This window comes from Oryctolagus cuniculus, chromosome 2, assembly GCF_964237555.1.
Source record: "Oryctolagus cuniculus chromosome 2, mOryCun1.1, whole genome shotgun sequence".
NCBI lineage: Eukaryota > Metazoa > Chordata > Mammalia > Lagomorpha > Leporidae > Oryctolagus > Oryctolagus cuniculus.
Genome location: NC_091433.1, coordinates 129,079,987 through 129,103,077, shown reverse-complemented (window position 1 = coordinate 129,103,077; position 23,091 = coordinate 129,079,987). Strand labels below are relative to the sequence as shown.

Here is a 23,091-nt window from a genome sequence, read left to right as displayed (position 1 = left end):
CATAGCTCTGTTAAAGATGCCGCTACAGGTGTCCACCATTCCCTCCACCCAATCTCCTCTTCTCACTGGGAATCCTGACCTTCCTATTGGCTACCTCAGACCTTTAAACTGCATGTTTTGTGACATCATTCTCCCACCAAACCTGCTACCACCTGGTGGAATCTTGGGGTTTCCATGGAGCTGTCTGTAAACAAATTTGGAACATCGCAAGTGACCAGTAGCCAGTGACCTCCATACTGGACACATGTGCTCGCTGGCACCAGTCAGCCAGTCATCCTCTGTATCGTCTCTTCAACCTTCATATCTACCGTTGATATTTCCTCGTCCCTGACCATGTCAGGTAAGAAAAGAGACCTTTAAAAGTTCTTCATTACATGCTTTTTCCATGTAAACTGAGTAATACAGTCCAAACAGCTTGGAACGATGGGGTTAAATATTGAACTAGAAACGTGGAGACTCAGTTTCGAGTTTGGCTTTACCAGTTACTGGCTATGTGACTTTGGACGAATCACAACTCTCCCAAAACACCTGTTTCCTCATTTGCTACATCAGGATAGTAATTAATTCTCCCAAATCCCTCTCTTTTCTCTTTTTTTTTTTTAATCTGACAGATAGAATTAGACAGAGACAGTGAGAGAGAGAGAGAAAGGTCTTCCTTCCGTTGGTACACTACTTAAATGGCCGCTACAGCCAAAGCTACGCCAATCCGAAGTCAGAGCCAGGTGCTTCCTCCTGGTCTCCCATGTGGGTACAGAGCCCAAGTGCTTGGAAAATCTTCCACTGCCTTCTGGGCCACAGCAGAGAGCTGGACAGAAAGAGGAGCAACTGGGACTAGAACCTGGCGCCCATATGGGATGCCGGTGCCACAGGCAGAGGATTAACCAACTGAGCCACGGCGCTGGCCCCCACCCACTCTTTTCTAATACTGAATCTTAAAGGGTATACACACAGAAAATGAAACCAGAGACTGTCACTTGAGTGCTTGTTTCAACAGAAATAGAGGATAAAACATCCAGGACATATAGAATACTGTATGCTAAGATTTCTCAACTCTACTAGTCTCCCTCCAAAAAAATTTCAACTTTAGTATTTCAAACTGAGTTCTGTTCAAAATGCAATACTCACATATTTTGGGGTTTTTTTATTTAATATAGATTAAAAACAGAAAATAGGGAGAGAGGATAGAGATGCCTGGCCTGTACATAGGCAGATATTCTAGGAAAAAGAACTTTGGGACAACAGGTGTTGAGAAGAGGGAGGAAAGACAAAAATGACGACAAGGAAATTTCAAGAATTACAGCGATGAGCAGCATAGAGTATTTCTCAAGGAAAGAAGAGACTTTTGGGCATGGAATGTTGAGGAGGATATAAGATTTTAAAGTAATGAGCACAGGGTGGAATTTACTCAGAGCAGCGCAAATTCTTACATTAATGTACCAGAAAGGAAACCAAGGCTAGCACTGAGAATCCCTGGGAAAGCAGCTTTTCAGAAAGGCATACTCAGTTGTTTGGTTTTTGTTTTTTCCCATGCCTCTTTGAACATGGAAGACACCTGACAGCTTTGAAAATGAACATCAGAAACGTGCACTAGAAGTGATGCTTCCTCCAAACATGGAACTTGACTAAAAGCAGTTAACTTGGGGGACTGGGGAAATGGGATTTTCAGTGTTCTTGTTTATTCTGATTTTTAAACTGCTGTCTATTTCTATTATCAAAAACATTTTTTAAATGATATATCCTCCTCTGCAGCAGAAGGGCAAATTCTCTACTCTGCAACAGGAGAACAAATTCCCTAGCTGTGACAGATTTCAAGTCAAGGCTGTCTGTCATCTTTATAATTATTTTCCTCCAAAAACAGAGTACCTGCGGATTAACAGTCATTAACTGTTGTTAGAACTAAGCAAAAAGTGAAATAACTACCTAAAAACAAAAGTAACAGGTTGAGCCCCACACCTCTGGTTTTACATTTCTCTAAAACAATTATTTGGTAGTTACGGTCTTTTCTAAGCTTTGGGGATGACATTTTCCTATAGGCTGAAGACGATAAGGATCTAGGTTTCAAGCATACATATAAACATTTTCATGATACCGTCAGTGTTCTTGTCGGGTGTTTAGATGGCTGTAGTTATTGAAATTTCTATTTCTATAAGATTGATATCTGTTACATACTGGAGACTACTCAGAGTAATATGAATGAGCATAATAAAGGAATCTATTTACACTCAGTTTTTGGCTACCTGTTTTGGACTTGTTTTTGATGAAGTATTTGTTCACATACATTATGGGTACTTACACATTCACTGCATCCTGCTGCTTGTTATACACTTTTTCATTGATATGTTTTCTCTATATGTGCTGGCTAGAAATTCATTCAAAAGTCACCTAAAGTAGGATGTTTTTGTTAAAAAGTATTCACTAAAAATAGAGTACACAATATTCACTTGCATACTATTGCAGGTTTGATGACAGAACCATGTGGTAATCTACTATTCCTTGCTGTTTGTCATTTATTCCAATTCTCATTAATATCTACATATGAGGGCATTTCAAACAGATCCTGTAAACACTAAGTTACTGTGGTGTCAGAAATATTTAGCATCCATACATAGTCTCTTAATGGCATACATTACCATGAGCTTTTTCAAGACCCTTCATATGCATAAAGGTCAAAATATTTTGCATCAAAGTAATCTTATCTTTTCCTCTCACTTTCCATTCACTTTTTGAAATATCCTTATATTCTTTACAGTTCTGTCATATTATATGTTTTCAGGATTTTCATCTGTCCTTCCAGAATTTACTATATCTTCATCAACATAAAACACATTAAATATCGCCTTTTCATGCATTCATTATCACTGTTATGACTATAACGACTCTTAGGAGGTCCTTCTGACCTAGGGTCAGAGGGCAGGCTTGAAGAGGATAGAGAATAACCCTTGAACACCAGCTGGACTAGGTTATAAGTGGACTCTAGGCAATGGCAGGTGCCCTGCACAAACACAACAATGCACCAAAGATGACAGTGGTCACTAGTGTACTGTTTGCAAAGAAACCACTTTTCAAAGGACCCAAAAATGCCTGCATTCAAATTCCACTTCTCTCAGGCTCAGGTGTTTATCTGCAGAGTCCTGAAATGGGAGTTGGTTCTGTAACCTGGCAATGACCCTAACACAATGGGAGAACTCCAGTAAGTCAATCTGATCTCGAGGAGCCTCACTTTCCTCACTGGTAAAATGAGAGTGTTAGAAGTTCTCCAGAGACCTCCTCGTTCTACAATGCTTCACCTCCAGGAAGTCCTTAGGAGTCAAACCTGGGGGGCAGGCTCAAGGAAAAGAAGGGCAGGGAGAAGGCAGCTTCTAGTCTAGGCAATGATGAATGTCTTGAATCTGCCCCACACCTGTACAACAATCCACAATAAACAAAGTGCATCATAAGGGTAGAAAACTACTCTAGGAATTATTGACAATCATGAATGTTTGAATTTTCTGTGTTAGGACTATTGGTATGAGATGCTTTCTAGGACAATAATCTTTAGATAGTTAAGATTTCATCAATCTCATCTATTTTCCCATCTCGCTCTTGTTTCCTACAGAAAATTTCCAAAATCCATCCCTACTTGGGACTGCAAATTCCCTGCAGCTCTCTATTCCCATGGTAGGCACTGCGGCTTCCCTACCAGGAAGCGTCTGCGACTTCTCCAGAGTGTCTGCTCCAACTGTCGGTTCGGCTTGGCTACTGCCATCAGCCGCTGCCACCTCTTTCCAGCCACTCATGGGTAGTGCCTACCTTTGCCAACATTCTAACACAACTCTATTGTCTGGAGTTACTGGCCAGAGCCAGATCTCCACTTCTGCTGCCTCCTATCCAGGTATTTCTGAATGGAATATCACAGGACGCACTGCAAAGAAGTCCTCGTCGCTCGAGGACTTCACTGTAACTCTCATTGACCAGGACACTGGTGTTTCTTCCATGGCTATGACAGCCCAATATAACAAAACTTCAGATGCCAATACCATGGTCCCTCTGTATCCATCACTGCATCAGGGGACAGCAACTCAGATTCCAAATCAGGGAAACTGCCTGTCCCTTCCATATGCAGAAGGAAGCCAGGTCTACTACTATAATCAAGGCACAGTAGGGCACGTGCTCTCTGGAGAACTTGGCCCCTGTCTGCAATCCTATGGCCCTGTGACATACATGGGAAGTGTGGCGTCTGCCCCTCAGCCAGAAATGGTGATGGTGCTCAAGAGGATCCAGCCCACAGACGCCCCACCACCAGCCTCGACCTCTGGAATCTACTACTCTGTGCCTGCTCAACCCATCACAGGAACAAGTTTCCAAGGTGAGTGCAAACAGTTAGGCAGGAAAGGAATAAGGTCAAAAGCAGATCAACTCTGCAGCAAGAGTGGTGGCTCTTCAACCCTTACCCTTGCTCGGTGCTCTCCCTTTTGAACTCTGTATAGGAACACGTAATCTAGATGGGCAATCTATGCTACATGCGAGAGAAGCCCAAGATCATACTGAGGGATGCTACACTTTCACTTCCTTAGCTGATCAGTCTCCCTAAACCATCACATCACTTCCCATTCTTCCTCACTACAGTCTCTTTGTCAAGTTCTTAGTGTGGCAGTGATAGCTTTAGTTTCCTTATTATTGATATCAGATTTCAGGTTTTGTGTTCAGAAATCCTGTCCAAACATAATAGGCCCAGCATCTGTCCTTGCTTACATATGTCATGAGAAAAAGCTCTACTTTGTCTACTCCATGATGTAAGGTATTCTAACTCTCTCAGAATACTAGAGAGAAATGAATACATCCTGTATTTAAAGTGCTAGGCTTTATAAAACATTTCACACTTTTGAAACTACTTTCATTTTTATTTGTCATAATAACCATCTGAAGAGAAACCAAAAAAATAATGACACCAGTTGACAGTTAGAACTGACACTGCCTAACTCTGGTACTGAGAAGAGTTAGTTGAAATGCCTTACTCACGTGAACGGTGGCTCAATGCTGCACGGATGTGTAGTGGGGGCATCTCTCTTACCATGGACTGATTTCTTCTGTGATTCTTTTGCAGTGATGGAAAATTCCCTGGGGATGGAGACTTCTCTGGGATTGCAACCTCTAAGCCAGACATTTTGTCTTCCACAAACTGCAGAATTCCCAAAGTCCTGCAGTAGCAGAAATATCCAGATACTTAAAAGTGACCCACCAACTGAACTAGGAAACATTTCAATAACTCCATTGCAGAGTCCTACTAATCTCTTGGCACTGTACCCAGACCCAAGCCAGGAGCAAATCGAGAATATCAATTTGGATGGGATTAAAACCAAGCTTTCAAAGCCACTGGATACCTTCCAGGACCCAGCAGAAAACCAAGATCCTCCACTATTCCCTTTGGAAATACCTGATATTTATCATCTTCTGGCTTGCGCTGATGCTCATATTTGTGAAGAGGAGCAGCCTGGTACTACAAATGTCAATCTGGAAAAGAATAACTTCAGTCTTGAGGATCAAGGGTTACTGGAAGATGGGACTGAAGCTAGCAATGGCTTTGCAGACATTGCCACACTGGTGGAGGAGATGTGCCTTCCCCAGATCTTCAGTTCCTTCGAAGATCCTGACCCATCCAGTGGTCCCATGGCAAGCAATGCCACAGATACTGTAGACATCCAAGGGACTCAGGTGCAAGACAGTTCAAGAGACATAAAGGGTCCCTCCGAAGAAGTCAGGATGAACAAGCATGAAGCCACGGAGGCTATCAGTGGTGTTCCCCAAATCCAGCCAAAGGACCCAGAGATCCTGTTAGAGGGAGAAGTGGTCACTTGCAGTGCTGCAGCCTGTGACAGGGATCCTGTGAATGTGATCCAACAACCTAACAGCAAACCTCAGAAAGCTGCATCCAGCAGATCGAGGATATCTAAGGGCCACGGGCAGGACAAGACTAAAAGAACCAGAAAAAACCCTAAGAAAGCTGAAGAGAACAAGCACTCAGGGAGCAAAGTCAAGGCAGAAGATAAACCATCCGTCCCCAAGACAAAGAGGAAGAGAAATCCGCCTGAGCTTACCCAAGAGAGCTTCAAAAAACCTAGAAGCTGCCTAGGCATGCACATGCTAGAGTCTGTGCAGGTTTTCCATGCGCTGGGGAAGAAGAGCGATAAGAAAACTGGCCTCTCTTCCTACAGGAACCTGGGAAATTCAAGCAACATCAAAGACCCCTGTGCATCCTCAGCTATCAAACCATTGCTGACAACCCCACAGCAGGGTGCAGGTGCTGAGATAACACAAGTCAGTGCCCAGAAACTGGATGGTGAAGCTGACAAAGGGTGCGCATCTCCCTCCGTGTATGACCTGCCACCACCTGGAAAGGTGAAGTTGATACCTCTGCCGTTCCCCAATGTCAGTAAGCCTCAACCTCGACCTGTTCCTCGGAGGCCACAGTCTCTTGCCTCACACAGGCCCACTCTGGGGAACTCTGCCTGGCCTGCTTCTACTAATCCAGCTCAACCTACTACAGTCAGTCCACCCCAAGCAGCTCCTGCCAACACATCTTCCATGGATCCTGCCAGACCAGCTCGGCCAATTGCAGCTCGACCAGGTTTGATGCACCCTACCCGGCCTAGTATCCCTCCATCTGCTGTCTCTAGGCCTGCACCTAACAAAACATCATCTTACACTTCTCTCAAGGGGGAGCCTGTTTCTGCTGCTGTGGCCAAGCTCCAGTCACCACCCAACCCTCAAAACCCATTTCTCATCCAAGATTTCAGCCGCCAACCAATTCCATGGAGGAAACCTGATATTCTTGGGCCTATAGTGTCAGATCCCATCACAGAAGAACAGAGGCCAGAGCGAGAGGCTCTGAAGAGGCGGGCTCAACAGCAGCGTGAGAATGCTGCCAAATACACCTCTATGGGGAAACTGCAGTTTTTCATCGAGAGGCAAAAGGAGATGGCTATCTCTCGATACTATGGCTATGCAGTGTAAGAGCTACTAAGACTGTTGGAACCAGTTTTATTTTCCACATATACATACCTATAATTTTCTCTACTTTGATAATTTTAAAGCATTAATAAAATGAAATAAATGTAATAGAGATAATAGATGAGTAATAAAGAATCTTTTGAGTGTTGAGATGCTGTTAATTATGATTTTTCTTTGGTGGTGGTGGAGCTCAGAGGCTGCATTAGAAAAAATTTCAAGGTTGGAAGGGAAAATTGGAGGAAAAAAAAGGAAGAACTGAGGAAAGAGAAAGGAAAGTGACCCAGATTAATAAAGCCAAAAGGAGAAAGATTTATGGGCTTATTAAGAGAACTAGGAATGTGGAAAATGGTAGAAGTTAAGACACTGAATCTGAAGTTAGTACTAAAAACAGATAAAATTTAGATGAAGTTGACAATGAGAACTGATGAATGTGGCTAGACCAGAAGACACGTAATAGATCTCTCCTAAGAACAGCTTATGACCTACCACATAGGTATTTACAAAATTAAGATTCAAGACACACCTCCAACAAGCTTGTTGGAGGGAAAGTGAATACAAAACACAGAGGGAATCCACCAGGGGAGGGCAGCAGCTCACAGGTATCCCTCCAGCAGCTGATCCCTGGGGCCGAGGGACCTGCAGCAGCAGAGGCCCACCCAGGACAGGCCCTGGGATGTAAGCCATCATCTACTCAACACCTGTGTACCAGGCCAGCAGGACGCCCTACCTCAGTTTACCTTCACAATGACACAAGGCCAGCATCAGTGTCCACTGCACTTTTATGACTGAGGGACAGCAATGGGCTGGGTCACTCTGAGTGCCAGGAGCACGGCCTCAACTGTTGAGGCCTAGGGGCAGTAGAGTCCTCGGGGTTTGCAAGTGCCTGTAGGCGGCCGACGGGGCTTTCAGCGAACAGCATCCCAATCAGACGACATCAGACTCCCAGAGGGGCTAAACGTTTAGGTGAGGAGCCTGCCGGGGCTTTCCTGCAACTTGGCCGTGTGACTCCAGGTTGCCCCATCACCATTAACTGAAGAGCGCGAGAGAGCCGTAGCGGCCATTTCCACCGGGTGAGAGCGCCTGCGCAAGGGGTCGCCCTACAGCCCCAACACGCAGGCGCCCACGGGAAGGAGGTGCTCCGGGTGGGGCCTGGAGGCATTGGCGGTGGGAGCGAGGTAAGGGGAGCTAGGCCGGGGTTAGCGGGGATGGCCCTGGGCAAGAAAGGACCATGCAGGCGGGGCCGGGAAGGGAAAGAGGCGAGATTGTGTTCGCCACCGTGAATTTAAATTAAAAAAAAAAAAAAAAAGTATTTATTTTGCGTCGGCGCTGTGGTACAGCAGGTTAAAGCTCTGCCTAAAAAACCGACATCCCTTGGCCAGCGCCGCAGCTCACTTGGCTAATCCTCCACCTGCGGCGCCGGCACCCCGGGTTCTAGTCCCGTCGGGGCGCTGGTTCTGTCCCGGTTGCTCCTCTTCCAGTCCAGCTCTCTGCTGTGGCCCGGGAGTGCAGTGGAGGATGTTCCAGGTCCTTGGGCCCTGCACCCGCATGGGAGACCAGGAGGAAGCACCTGGCTCCTGGCTTCGGTTGGGTGCAGCACGCCGGCTGCAATACACCGTCCATAGCAGCCACTTTGGGGGGGTGAGCCAACGGATAAAGGAAGACCTTTCTCTCTGTCTCTCTCTCTCACTGTCCACTCTGCCTGTCAAAAAAACAAAAACAAAAAAAACACCGGCATCCCACATGGGCAGTGGTTCGAGTCCTAACTGCTCCTCTCCAATCCTTTTCTCTGCTGTGGCCTGGGAAAGCAGTGGAAGATGGCCCAAGGACTCTGCACCTGCGTGGGAGACCCGGAGGAAGCTCCTGGCTCCTGGCTTCAGATCAGCTCAGCTCCAGCTGTTGCGGCCATCTGGGGAGTGAACCAGCAGATGGAAGGCCTCTCTCTCTCTCTCAACCTCTCTCTATAACTCTTTCAAATAAATAAAGTAAATCTTTAAAATATATATTTATTTACAGAGAGAGGGAGAGAGGCCTTCCATCTGCTGGTTCACTCCCCAAATGGCCACAACAGCCAGAGTAGGGCCGATCTGAAGCCAGGAACCAGGAGTTTCCTCCGGGTCTCCCAGGTGGATGCAGGGGCCTAAGTGCTTCGGCCATCTTCTGCTGCTTTTCCAGGCACATCAGCAGGTAGCTGGATTGGAAATGTGGCAGCGGGGACCCATATGGGATCCTGGCTCTGCAGGCAGGGTCTTTAACTCACAGGGCCACAGTGCTGGGCCTGTAATTAAAATTTTTTAAGTTATCTTTTGAGGGGCCAGCGCTGTGGGATAGTAGGCTAAGCCTCTGCCTGCAGTGCCAGCATCCCATATAGTGCAGATTCTTTTCCCAGCTGCTCTTCTTCCTCAGCTCTCTGCTTATGTATTGGAAAAGGAGTGGGAGAAGCTCCTGGGTCCTGGCTTCTGATCTGCCCTGCTTCAACTGTTGCAGCCATTTAGGGAGTGAAAACAGTGGATGGAAGACCCCTCTCTCTCTCTCTCTCTCTCTCTCTCTCTGCCTCTGCCTCTCTTTAACTCTGCCCTTCAAATAAAATAAATCTTTTTTTTTTTTTGACAGGCAGAGTGGACAGTGAGAGAGAGAGACAGAGAGAGAAAGGTCTTCCTTTGCCGTCGGTTCACCTTCCAATGGCCGCTGCTGCAGCCGGCGCACCGCGCTGATCCGATGGCAGGAGCCAGGAGCCAGGTGCTTTTTCCTGGTCTCCCATGGGGTGCAGGGCCCAAGCACCTGGGCCATCCTCCACTGCACTCCCTGGCCATAGCAGAGAGCTGGCCTGGAAGAGGGGCAACCGGGACAGAATCCGGTGCCCCGACCGGGACTAGAACCCGGTGTGCCGGCACCGCAAGGTGGAGGATTAGCCTATTGAGCCACGGCGCCGGCCAAATAAAATAAATCTTTTTTAAAAAGGCTTTTAATTATTAGGAAATAAATTATATAACTCACATAACTAGCAGGTTAAGAAGAAAACATGTCTAAAATAAACCTCATTCCTTACGTGTACATTAAACATTACTTTTTTTAAAAAAGATTATTTATTTGAAAGTCAAAGTTACAGAGAGAGAGAGGTCTTCCATCCGTTGGTTCACTCCCCAATTGGCTGCAACGGCCGGAGCTGCGCCGATCAGGAGCCAGGAGCTTCTTCCAGGTCTCCCATGTGGGTGCAGGGGTCCAAGAACTTGGGCCATCTTCCACTGCTTTCCCAGGCCATAGCAGAGAGTGGGATTAGAAGTGGAGCAGCTGGGCCTCATACCGGCGCCCATATGGGATGCCGGTGTTTCAGGCCAGGGCGTTAACCCTCTGCGCCGCAGTGGCAGCCCCTAAGCATTACTTTTTAACAAAATACACAATTAAAGATCTTTCCAGGTATACATGACAACTCATTTTCCAAACTAATCATTTTTCTTGGAGCCAGGAGATGCCACTCTTCAAACAAACTACAGGTGGCGCTCCAAACCACAAAATCATCTCAATGTTGCTAGTTTTACTACAGTTCCTAGTTTTACTTCATCTGTAAGTCCAGCTCAGCTGAAAAGGCACACACTTTGCATGAATTCATAAAGCACAAACTTAAAAGACATCAGTGAATTTGCTACACTTTCTTTACCACATATTTTCCTTCCCAAATATTGACTTTTCAATTCTATTTGTCATTTGATTTCCCCAACAGGTTTACAGCAAAAATTTCTCACAATGTGAACCATTTCTTTAGTGCACATTCCATTTTTGCTTTTAGAGTATGCCCATCCCCTAGTAATGGTGTTTTCAGTCTCCATGCCTAGGACTCACTGGCATCCCCTTGAAAATCTTCCTCACTTTTGTTTAAAGCTGTTTCTCCTTTGAAACCTTATCCATGAAAGCCTCAAAAACAACAGAAGCTAAGTTTTTCTTTTTACTATGCGACTATTGCCTAACATCGATCTATGAGAATGATAGATGTTCAACAAATAAAGGCATCTAGCCTGAGACCTTCTGCTTCTAGCTCTGCCCTCTCAAGACTTGTTCTAGGGCTGATGCTGTGGTGTAGCAGGTAAAGCCACCACCTGAGGTGCCAGCATCCCATATGGGTGCTGGATCAAGACTCTGCAGCTCCACTTCCAGCCCAGCTCTCTGCTACGGCCTATGAAAGCAGTGGAGGATGGCCCAACTCCTTAGGCACCTGCACCCACGTGGGAGACCCAGAAGAAACTCCTGGCTTTGGACTGGCCCAGCTCCGGACATTGCAGCCAACTGGGAAGTGAACCAGCAGATGGAACACCTCTCTCTTTCTCTCTGCCTCTCTCTCTCTCTGTGTAACTCTGCCTTTCAAATAAATAAATAAATCTTTAAGAAAAACAAAAAGACTTGGCCCCAAGAGCACAGTGATCATTACTCATTGTTCATCTCAGTTATTATCATAACGAGCTACTTCATCCCTATATTCATGTAGGGTATCCTGGGACTTTTATCTCAACATTATTTTTTTAAAATATTTATTTATTTATTTATTTGAAAGGCAGAGCTACAGAGAGGCAGAGGCAGGGGAGGGGGTCTTCCATCCGCTGGTTCACTCCTCAGATGGCCACAACAGCTGGAGCTGTGCCGATCCAAAGCCAGAAGCCAGGAGCTTCTTTCAGGTCTCCTATGTGGGTGCAGGGGCCCAAGCACTTGGGCCATCTTCTACTGCTTTCCCAGGCCATAGCAGAGAGCTGGATCGGAAATGGAACAGCCGGGACTTGAACCAGTGCCCATATGAGATGCCGGCACACTGCAGGTGGCAACTTTACCCACTATGCCACAGCGCCAGCCCCTCTCAACGTTATTTGAACATCCAACATTTATTGAATGCTGGTTGTCTGGGATCATAAGGCACTAGGGAAACAGCAGTAAGCAAGTCAGAAAAAAGTTCCTCTCTTCCTGGAATTGTAGCCTAGTGGGGAGATGAAAGAAAATCATCAACCTAGAGCATATCAGACAGTGTAAGGGCTTTGAAGAGGTTTGAAACTGGATCGAGGGACAGAAGGTAACCAGGCAGCCACTTAGAAGGGGTGATCAGGGAAGTTTTCCTAGAGGAGGTGGCACATAAAGTGAGACACAAGTGCCAAGATGAGGCCAGCTAAGCAAAGATTAGGGTTAAAGCCTCCCAGGGAGAGGAAACAGCTGTGTGAAGTTCTTGGGTGCGCTGCAGATGTTCAGACAGTCTGACCAGAGAGTAGTAACCAAGGCAGGGAATGGGCGATGAGGTCAGAAAGGCAACAGGGGCTGACTCGCTGTGTATTTCAGGCTAAGGAGTTTATAGTTTTCATTTCGACTGCCACGGGAAGTCATTGGAAGGAATTTAAAGGATTTTTCAAAGATTGCTTATTTTCATTTATTTGAAAAGCAGAGTAACATAGAAAGAGAGAGAGGGAGAGAAAGGGAGATCTTCCACCTGCTGGCTCACTTCTCAAATACCCACAAAAGCTGGCACCGGGCCAGCCTGAAGGCAGGAGCCAAGAACTCCATTTGGGTCTCCCAAGCGGGTGGCTGGGACCCAAATACTTAAGCATCATTCCAAGATGCACACTAGCAGGAAGCTGGATCAGAAGTAGAGGCGGGGTTTAAACTCAGGCACTCTAAGATGGAATGTAGGCCTCCTAAGCAGTGGCTTAACCCACTACACCACAACACCAGCCCCCATGGAGGACTTTAGGTTTGGGATCATGGCATCTAGACTTTTGCTTTTCAAAGCTGCTGTTGCAAGAATGTATTGCAGGAGGTTAAGAATGCACTAATGAGAGTGCCTCTCCAGGTTTGGCACTTATCACAGGAGTAACAAGTAGGCAAGTGACATCTACCTGGAGTCTTTCTTGTCTTGGTTCCCCAGCAATTGCCTCTGGACCTATACCTCAGTTCTCCATATCAAGTTAGGAAGTTCATTTGCTAGTAATTTCTTGCTACTGGCAATCCACGGCCAGGTAGTGATGAATAGGCGGGAGTGCTGACTGTGGCACTGGGCTATGCAAGAGGTCAGGTGGAGGCTGCTGTATTCAGGAACACTGTCTATGGCCTGGTGCAGACACCAGAAGGAAAGACAGCATCAGTCCTGGCCTGGCCTTTGTCTACCAGGTCAGCTACTGAAAATCATGTTTGCTGACAGAATATTTCCAGTCTTCTCTGCGATGTCAAGAACCTAGCAGGCTTTTTTCTAGCCTTAGCTTCCTTGCTGCATGTACACAACTGTCCAGTGTTCAACTTTGTCAGATGAGCAAGAAATGAGGAATGTCAGATTTCACTTTGGCCAAAGTTTTCTTGTTTGTTGTTTCTGGACCCTGGAAAGTCAAGTGTGCTGACCCTTGCCCCAAATGCCAAAAACTCTGGTCAACATGTACAGACTTCCTCCTTAAAAGTACTGTGTCCTTGGCCGGCACCGCAGCTCACTAGGCTAATCCTCCGCCTGTGGCTCCGGCACCCTGGGTTCTAGTCCTGGTTGCCCCTCTTCCAGTCCAGCTCTCTGCTGTGGCCCGGGAGTGCAGTGGAGGATGGCCCAGGTCCTTGGGCCCTGCACCACATGGGAGACCAGGAGGAAACACCTGGCTCCTGGCTTCAGATCGGCGCAGCACGCCAGCCGTAGTGGCCACTTTGGGGGTGAACCAATGGAAAAAGAAAGACCTTTCTCTCTGTCTCTCTCTCTCTCATTGTCTAACTCTGCCTGTCAAAAAAAAAAAAAAAAGTACTACGTCCTATTCCTACTACATCTTCTTACTCATTATCTTAAGAACTTCCAGCAACTGAAATATTGGCTTTCTTTTTTTTTTTTTTTTTAAGTTTATATATATTTGAAACGCAGAGAGAGAGAGAGAGAGAGAGATCTTCCATCCACAGATTTACTACCCAAATGCCATTGGGACAGCACCAGGCCAAAGCCAAGAGACAGGCACTCTGTCCGGGTCTCCTGTGTGGGTGGCCATCACCTCTGCCTCCTAGGCTGTGTGTTAGGAGGAAGCTGGATCAGAAGCAGAGTGGGAACTTGAACACAGGTACCCAATACAGGATGTGAGTACCCAAGCTATATATTAACTACTGTGCCACAATACTTGTTCCTGGGCATACTTACTTTCTAACATCAGGAATAGACTTTGTGGGTAATTGCTATATTTATGATTATGCGCACTCCTCTGATATGTGTGTCTCAGTCTTTTAAAGATTTATCATAATCTTAACATATAGGACATTTGAAATTCTGTTAATTTGATAAATTAAACATTACCAAAGGTAAGTTGTTTGGAGGTTATGTTCCGTCTCCAATGCATCCATTTATTTAGGCCCCACAGAGTCAGCAGAGAAGTAGAACTATGAGAACTGTTTATGGGGCTCACAGTAGACAATCCTGTACAGTTGTCTTCCAAGACTTATCTGCAGAGGATCCATGATGGTCCCTGGTGGACTCTAGCTCTGACATGCACATTAACGCTTATTATTGGTAAGGGGGAAATGACTTGATAATTCAGCCATAAGTCTGAAGAGCCAATGACCACACCAAATCAATTGAGGGAACTCTGAGAGAGAGATACACAATGGCAATTAGGAGCCGTGAGAAATCTGGAGGCTGGCTAGCTGAGGAGGTGACACCTGAGCTGTTGAAGCTGGACGAGGGATGGATCATCATGTCCTCACACTAACAAACTCACAGGGAGGCTCCCAAATAAATCTGGGAAAAGTGTCCCCAGAGAGTGAAACGTTTTAATCAAAGCATAAAGTTTCACAATGATAATATACAAGTCTCCTGGAACAAAGTGACTAGCAGGCTTGCAGGACCTGTTTGCAAAGAGGGAGTGTACACTCAGATATTCACACATGCTTGCATCTTTGTGAAAGATGTGCCACTCTGTATCTGCGGTATGGAGCTACCTGTCCTGGCCTCAGGAGCAGGCACCACGCCATCCAGATCTTTGTGCCCCCACTACTTTACACAGGAAGCCTTAGAGATTAAACACTTGTTTTCTATCAACGTGTATTTAGGTGTTGTGACTTTAAAAAGTTAACCTTATGTCCTTTTCTAAGCAATAAAAGCTGTTCCTAATATCTCCGATTACCAATTTTATGTAGAAAGTACTACAAACAGGCTGAAAAATAGGGAGGTCTGCCTGCCTCCTGATTTATACATCCTGGTTACTTCAGCCAAGTCTGCAGTTGACTTGGATCAGTAATCTAACTCCTCCTTGAATGTGAGATTTATGTGAGTGCGATAGAGGGGTTATCTGGCAAGAAACGCCTACCCCAAAACAAAATAAGAAGAAAAAAGAAAAAGGAACCAAGAAAAAAACTTGGTTCCTTTACCTCGGTCGTGCTTTCTTCCTTATTCCTTTTTTTTTTTTAACCAAGATGGGGGCTATAGTGCTCTCTTCTCATTGGCTGGATTTTCCGCAGGTGACGATTCTAGCCCCACCCACCAGCTTCCCACCCCAGGTCCTAATCCTTGGTAGTGTAATTGACAGACGGGCGGGAGTGGGCGGGGCGCCGGATGTGACGTCCCCGGAAGCTCCGAGTGTCATCCGCGAGGAAAGGTGGGGAAGGGTCCCGGGACTGTGGTAGGACAGGGTCTCTGAGCCTGGTCGGACTGCGGAGGGGTGCGGCCGCCGTGAGTGTGGGGCCTGCGGCCTTCTCCCCCGCGTCGCCTGTCCCGCCTGCCACGCAGTGCCGCTGACGGCCCCAGTGCCCGCGGGCTGGCGCCCGACCAGCCAGGCCCAGGGTCCCCCAGCCTACTGCATCCGAAAACCTTGGCTGATTTTGCCCGTGGTTGGCAATGTGGGTTTGAGTGCCTTGGAGAAAAGCGCTGCGAGCAGTTGTCGACCGCTCCCCCTCTACCGTATACGCCCCCTCCGCTCTTTCCTGCTACTTCCTCTCGCCTCCGCTTCCTGGTATCTCCCCTCAGCCCTTACTGGCGGATGCCGCAGGTACTATTTGGGGTGTCGCCCGACCCCGTCGTACCCGGTGTGCCGCTTGCTGGCCTCGGCAGGGCGTCCTGTCGCCAGACAGAAGTGCCTCTCCCGCGAGGTACTGCGGTGCAGCGCGAATCCCGTGCTTTGGGTCACTCTTCGGAGCTGACTAATTAGGCGACCTCGGGAGGTTTTGGATTTGCAGGAGGCTTTATGGCAGATGGAGTGCCTCTGCATCCCCTGGCATTCCCCACAGCTTGTGTGCTATTAATGAGGGCGTTTTAGAGGGGAAGCTTTGTAGACCAAGTGTGACCCGAATATTGACGAGATCTGAAGAGACAAGTGACCTGGAGAACAGCATCTTTGAGGAAGGGCTGGAATAGAAAACAGTAGCAAGACAAACGGAACAAGTGTGAGGCTTTCTGGGCAGGTTGGAATCCTGAATGAGGCAGAGCCTGTGTGGGAGAGGAGTAAGGTAGAAGATAGGAGACACAGGATGGGGCCTCGGGTTCTAAAATGAATTCTACAGCTTGTGTGTGACAGAGCCTGCTGGTTAGGGTGTACTGCAAAGCAATGTACTTCAAATACCCAGATTCCTTTTGGAGACGCTGCAGAGTGTGGATATCTGGTTGGAATTTTAAATGTGATTCCAACAGCAATATCTAGAAAGACTGGGGAGGGAAAACTGACAGATTAGATGGTTTTGTTTTGTGCTCTTTTGTTATTCAAAGAAGGCTTAGTCTTGAATAAATTGTTCTTTTCAAGTTCTAAATTCCTTGCCATGATAATGATGAATTGTTTATAGAATGATTGGAATAATGGTTTAATGATGATTGTGAATGTTCACTCCCAGACCATATTTGTGCTCAAATATGAAAAAGTACACCACAGAAAATGTGAGTTATTCTCCAGTTAAATTAAAATGACCAAACCGGAAACAAGTTAATGATCTTCATGAAAGTTCACTCCAGGTACCCTGCCATCCAGTAGGACAGATGGTAGTGCATAGCCAGAAAGAGAAATAACCAAAAAAATATGGTATTGTCTCTACTCTTATAGTGCTGTAGGCAGGGCCACTAATGACAGAATGAAGGGTGGAACTGAACCCTTTATTGCCTGTTATCGTTACACTCTTTGTACTTTGTAATTATGGCACAGGGTTTATGGGTGTTGAGTCTGCCAGTTCTCATTGTTATCTGGGCTTCTTTGAGAGTCTTGGCCTTCTTGTAGGAAAGAGACGTTAGTTGACAAGTACCACAGCATATAGTTATATTTTTTTTCTTGTTTTCTTCTTTAAGTAGAGATTTGGGAGATGAACACATTGTGTGCTGCACTGCTGGGATCATGGGGGCCATTGAGTTGATGCCATCTGTTTTATTCTTTTCTATCGTAGAACATCTTCGTCCTGATGTCTGACCATGGAGATGTGAGCCTCCCACCCGAAGAGCGGGTGAGGGCTCTCTCCCAGCTGGGGAGTGCAGTGGAGGTGAATGAAGACATCCCACCCCGTCGGTACTTCCGCTCTGGAGTTGAGATTATCCGAATGGCATCCATTTACTCTGAGGAAGGCAACATTGAACATGCCTTCATCCTCTATAACAAGTATATCACGTAAGACACCTACAGTTTCCTTTTCTGCTGACTGATGCCTCCTCACTTACTCTGCTCATAATTGCTAAAACTGGAGAGCTTCACAACATCATCCGTATTAATCATTTTTGCTGGCAGCTCCTACACATTGACTGTCCTTGCCATTCAGAGACATGAGGACTGAAGGTGTTGTTTTCATGACTCAGTGATTTCATGAGTAAGAGACTTGGCTCGTTGGCCTGTGCCCACATGGCCCAGCTGTTAGACAAAAGAGTTGGTGGTAAAACCAGACATGTTATGTATTGAAGAATGATTTTGCTGTCCTTTCTCTATTAAGGCAGCCAATCAGAGGCCAGCAGAGCCAAAATTCCTTGCCTCTACTTATTTTGTAGCAATTGGAGAGATACAGGAAAAAGCTTTTCTTCTTAACCCTTATCATAATCATGCACGTCATCAGATAAATTATTGACCACCTACAATTTGTGTGGCTCATCAGAACGAGACCTTTCTCTTGAGTTGCTTATCATCTTAGGGTAGGTAGCATAAATAGAAGGTTTCAGTCCTGTAACAGGGATCAAAGTCCGAGTGACAATGAATAAAGTGTAATGTAGCAAGCAAATAATGTTAAAGGTCTTACATATCATTTCTAGTGTTGTTTGTTCAGAATCAGGACCCACAGTTTGTGTGGCTCTTACTAGTTTATAGGATATTTCATCTGCAGAATTTCATTTGGTCTTAACAGTTCTGTGTGCACTGAGTAAGGCACACCATTCCCTCTTTCTACATGGGAGGAAACAAGCTCCAGGTTTAGTAATATGCTCATGTTCTGCAGTTTCAAAGGACAAAATCCAGGCTTCATAACTCCTAATTCAGGAGTCATGCTATAACATAAATTATTTTTGTTTTCCATTTGGTAATGTTCTCTGAGTTGAGGATGGTCCTTTGAGATCATCGTCATGAGCCACACTAACTAGTTTTTCATTGTTTTAAGTTACTTTTCTTGATTAACATATACATATGACTCAGAATTCAGAAGGCACAAAAAGTATCAAGTCATGTGCTGCCTATCAGCATTTCGGTCAACAACAGACCACATATACGACACCAGTCCCGTAAGATTCAAATGGAGCTGAAACATTCCTATCGCCCGATGGCATCGTGGCTGTCCTAACCTCCTAGTGCAGCGCATTGCTCATGTGTTTGTGGTGATGCTGGTATAAATAAACCTGCATTGCCAGTATATAGTTATGTACATTTCGTAATACTTGGTCATGATAACAAATGACTATTACTGGTTTATATACTTACTGTATTGCATTTTTTTGGTTTTTTAAATATTTTTATGAGAGAGAAAAAGAAATGGGCAGATTGCAAGAGGAAGCTCCCATCCACTGGTTCACTCCTCTAAATGCTTCTGGCTAAAGCCAGAAACCAGAAACTCAATCTAGATATCCCATGAGGGTTGGCAGGAAACCAATCACTTGATCTAGCACTGCTGACTCCCAGAGTCTGCATTAGCAGGAAGCTGGAGTCAGGAGCCAGAGGCAGGTATCGAACCCAGGTATTATGATATGGGACAAGGGCATCTGAACCACTAGGCTAATCACCTGCACCTGTACTATATTTTTATATACAAAGTATATGGTAAAACAGTACACCTCTGGGCCGGCACTATAGCATATGGGTAAAGCTGCCGCCTACAGTGCTGGCATCCTATATGGGTGCCAGTTCAAGTCCCGGCTGCTCCACTTCCAATCCAGCTCCCTGCTGTAGCCTGGAAAGGCAGTAGAAGATGGCCCAAGTCCTTGGGTCCCTGCACCCACATGGGAGACCTGGAAGAAGTTCCTGGCTCCTGGCTTTGGATCAGCACAACTCTGGCCATTGCAGCCAACTGGGGAGTGAAGCAGAGGATGGAAGACCTCTCTCTCTTTCTCTCTCTGCCTCTGGCTCTCTGTAATTCTGCCTTTCAAATAAATAAATCTTTTAAAGAAATAAAAAACAGTATACCTCCTACATCTGTATTTACCATGTCTCTTGATTATATCAAGAGGCCACATTGAGCAACTGATCCATACCATGTAGATTTGTGTAAGGGTACTTTATGATGTTCACACAACAGTGAAATCACATACTGATACATTTCTTAAAAGATATTATTGGCCGGAACCGTGGCTCACTTGGCTAATCCTCCACCTGTGGCGCTGGCACCCCGGGTTCTAATCCTGGTTGGGGTGCTGGGTACTAGTCCCAGTTGCTCCTCTTCCATTCCAGCTCTCTGCTGTGGCCTGGAAGGACAGTGGAGGATGGCCCAAGTGCTTGGGTCCCTGCACCCGCATGGGAGACTGGGAGGAAGTACCTGGCTCCTGGCTTCGGATCGGCACAGTGCCGATGTAGCGGCCATTTGGGGGGTGAACCAATGGAAGAAGACTTTTCTCTCTGTCTCTCTCTCACTGTCTAAACTCTACCTGTCAAATAAAAAAAAAAAAAAGAAAGAAAGAAAGCCTTCCCCATCTAGGCAGGTGGGCCCCTTATTGCACACTCTGGGGCACAGCATACTGCTTCCTAACATCCATTTGAAAAAAAAGATATCATTATCATCATGCAATATGTGACTATTTGTAGTGAAAAACCAAGTCTCTTTCCCCTCCTCCCTAGGCAATCACTCTCATTTTCTTACATTTTCTCCCAGGGATGACATATGCTATCAGTTATATCACTTAAAGTGTTTGACCACATATACCTATAGATCAGGATTTCTCAACTTAAGCACAAATTGCTCTTTTTTAAAATATTTATTTATTTATATGAGAGGCAGAGTTGCAGACAATGGAAGAGAGAGAGAGGGGTCTTCCATTTGCTGGTTTACTCCCCAGATGGCTGCAACAGCCAGGGCTGGGCTAAGCGTAAGCCAGAAGCCAAGAAGTTCTTCTGGGTCTCCCATGGGGATACAGGAGCCCAAGCACTTGGGCCATCTTCCATTGCTTTCCCAGGCCATTAGCAGAGAGCTGGATCAGAAGAGGAGCAGCCAGGACTTGAACTGGCACCCATATGGGATGCCCCCACCTCAGGCAGAGGCTTAATCTAGTATGTCACGGCGTCGGCCTCATGAATTGCTCTTTTGTTCTGAATAATTGTTTGTTGTAGGAGTTATTCCATGCAATGTAGGATGTTTAGTAGTATCCCTGACTGCCACTAGCTGCCACTAGTACCCTCCCTCCCTGAACTGTGATGACCAACAATATCTCCAGAAGTTACCTAACATTCTCTGAGGTGCAAAATTGCCCCTGGTTGAGAACCAGTGCTCAAAAGAAAGGTACATGTAAGAGGATTCATACTGTAATTTTAGAATGTGGAAGAGGGACTGTTACTGTTTCTTTAAAGATTTATTTGCTTGAAAGGGAGAGAGAGAGAGAAAGAGAGATATGTTCCATCCACTGGTTCACTTCTCGAATGTCTGCAAGAACTGGATCTAGACCATGCTGAAGCCAGGAACCAGGAACTCGATCCTGGTTTCCCACACGAGTAGCAGAGGCCCACTTGGCCCACTTGGGCCATCTTCTGCTGCCTTTTCACACACATTAGTAAGAAACTGAATCAGAAGCAGACCAGCTAGAATTTGAACCAATGCTCCAGTATGGGATGCCACTGTTGCAAGCCACAACTTAACCTGCTACATCACAATTTTTAAGTTTAGAAATATTACCTACTTTCTGAAAGATCCTTCAATCCATTAATGCCATCATACCATGTCATGTGATCTTGGTGTTAATAAGGTTTAATATAATTGCATTTCTGCTGCCCCTTGGCATTACAAATTTTTCATTCCTAGACACAAAATCCATTTTCCTAAGTAGTTTCTGCTGTCCTCTTTATATACTGTATGCTAGTAGAAATAGTATTCTTGTATATTTCCAGGTATCTGATAAATCATTTTCTCAGAATGAAATCCAGTGGTACAATTTCTTTGGAGAATTACCAATTGAGAAAGTTCCATAGAATCATGGGATCACCTTACCAGGTATTTTCTGAAGGACCTTCTGGGTCCTTGTTGCCCCACATAGAAAATGTTTCCAGGGTAAGGGCCACATTCATTCAACAAATATATATTGAATACCCCTACTATTTCCTTGACACTCACTCGGTACTGGATACGCAGTGATGAATGAAGTGGTCTTTGCCCGTACGGATTCCTTTCCAGGTATGGGAAAATAAACAGATAAGAAGACAGATATAGTAACAAAGTAAGAAAAATGCTGTGAAAGCTACCAAGAGAGTGCTGTGATGGAGAATAACCAGGGTTGTGTAATTCAGTAGAGTAGTCGGGGTAAGGTCTCTCTGAGAAGGTAAGATTCACTCAGAGACTTGAAGGATGCAGTAGAGCTGGTCATTCCAAGAGCATGGGCAGAGCATTTACAATATAGGGGACTGTGTGTGCAGAGGCTCTTAAGTGGGAGAGAACTTAGCATGTTCTGGCCATTGGCCCATCACTGTGTTTGAAGTGTAGCAAGCAAGGAGGGAGAACGTCTCCAGATGAGGGTTGGAGAGGCAGGAGAGGCTGGATCATACAGGGATTTGTAGGCCATGCTGAGGAGCTTGCAGCTGATCTTGGGAGTAATAGCCATAGAAAAGTTTTAAGTGAGCCTGTGACCTACACTGTCTCATCTGTTTAAAAAATAAATCCTGGCTATTGTGTGTTAAATGGCAGCAGGAGTTAAGAGAAGGCAGAGACTAGTGAGGAAATGGAATTCAAGGAGGGAGGCTGAAGGCTTGAGGGGTGGCAGCCCAGAGAGAAGCAGAAGGACTTGGTATTTGGCAGTAAAGTCCCTGGAACATACTGCCATGGTTCAGGAAAGCAGATGGTATTAAAGTTGACCTTGGGTTTCAATCTTAAGCAACTTAAGGTTGTGGTAGTCCATTTAGAGACGTGGGGAGTGTTAGGTCAAAAAGGAGTTGGGTAGGGAGGACAGCCAAGAGTTCAGGTATAGGTTTTTCAACATGTTAAGTTTGAGATACCTATGAGATATTCAAGTAAAGATGTCACTTAGAAGCTTGAGTGACCAGTCTGAGCTCAGAGGAAGATCTAGGCTGGGAACACAAACGAAGACTCCTCAACATACAGATGGTTCTGATACCATGAGAATGGCTGAGACCTAATGAAGAGTTTCTTTCTTTTTTTTTTTAAGATTTATTTATTAAGGCAGAACTACAGAGAAGCAGAGGCAGAGAGAGAAAGAAAGACAGATCTTCCATCCACTGGTTCACTCCCCAAATGGCTGCACTGGCTGGAGCTGGGCTAATCCAAAGGCAGGAGCTAGGAGCTTCTTCCAGGTCTCCCACATGGGTACAGGGGCCCAAGGACTTGGGCCATCTTCTACTGCTCTCCCAGGCCATAGCAGAGAGCTGGATCAGAAGTGAAGCAGCTGGGTCTCCAACTGGCATCCATATGGGATGCTGGCACTGAAAGTGGTGGCTTTACCCACTAAGCCACAGCCCTGGCCCCAGGAGTTTCTTAATCTGAAGTCTAGGAGCCTCACAGGGCTTTACTGGTAGAATTCAGGAGGCTCCATGA

General features: G+C 45.8%; 2 protein-coding genes across 6 annotated transcripts in view; both read left to right on the top strand.

The window, feature by feature from the left end:
• The first annotated feature begins 205 nt into the window (after positions 1-205).
• STAMBP (STAM binding protein) overlaps positions 206-23,091 on the top strand; it is a 58,488-nt gene continuing 35,602 nt past the window's right edge. Inside the window, exons 1-3 of one of the 5 annotated variants that reach the window (XM_070068912.1) lie at positions 15,476-15,560; positions 17,326-17,543; positions 21,438-21,540. Coding sequence is in view for 3 of the 5 variants with exons in the window: in XM_002709738.5 (XP_002709784.4) it covers positions 15,942-15,950; positions 17,326-17,543 (227 nt within the window). In the remaining 2 variants the exon portion in view is untranslated. Of the gene's footprint in view, positions 341-15,475; positions 15,951-17,325; positions 17,544-21,437; positions 21,541-23,091 lie in introns of those variants that run through there. The other 4 variants (XM_070068914.1, XM_051842750.2, XM_008254233.4 and 1 more) reach the window with 4 other exon arrangements.
• Positions 229-8,149, top strand: LOC100350631 (uncharacterized protein C2orf78; the record flags this gene model as incomplete). The annotated part of the gene is made up of 3 exons (XM_008254715.3): positions 229-340; positions 3,596-4,345; positions 5,084-8,149. Coding segments are annotated over 3 exons (2,769 nt in total), but the record flags the coding sequence as incomplete, so codon positions are not given.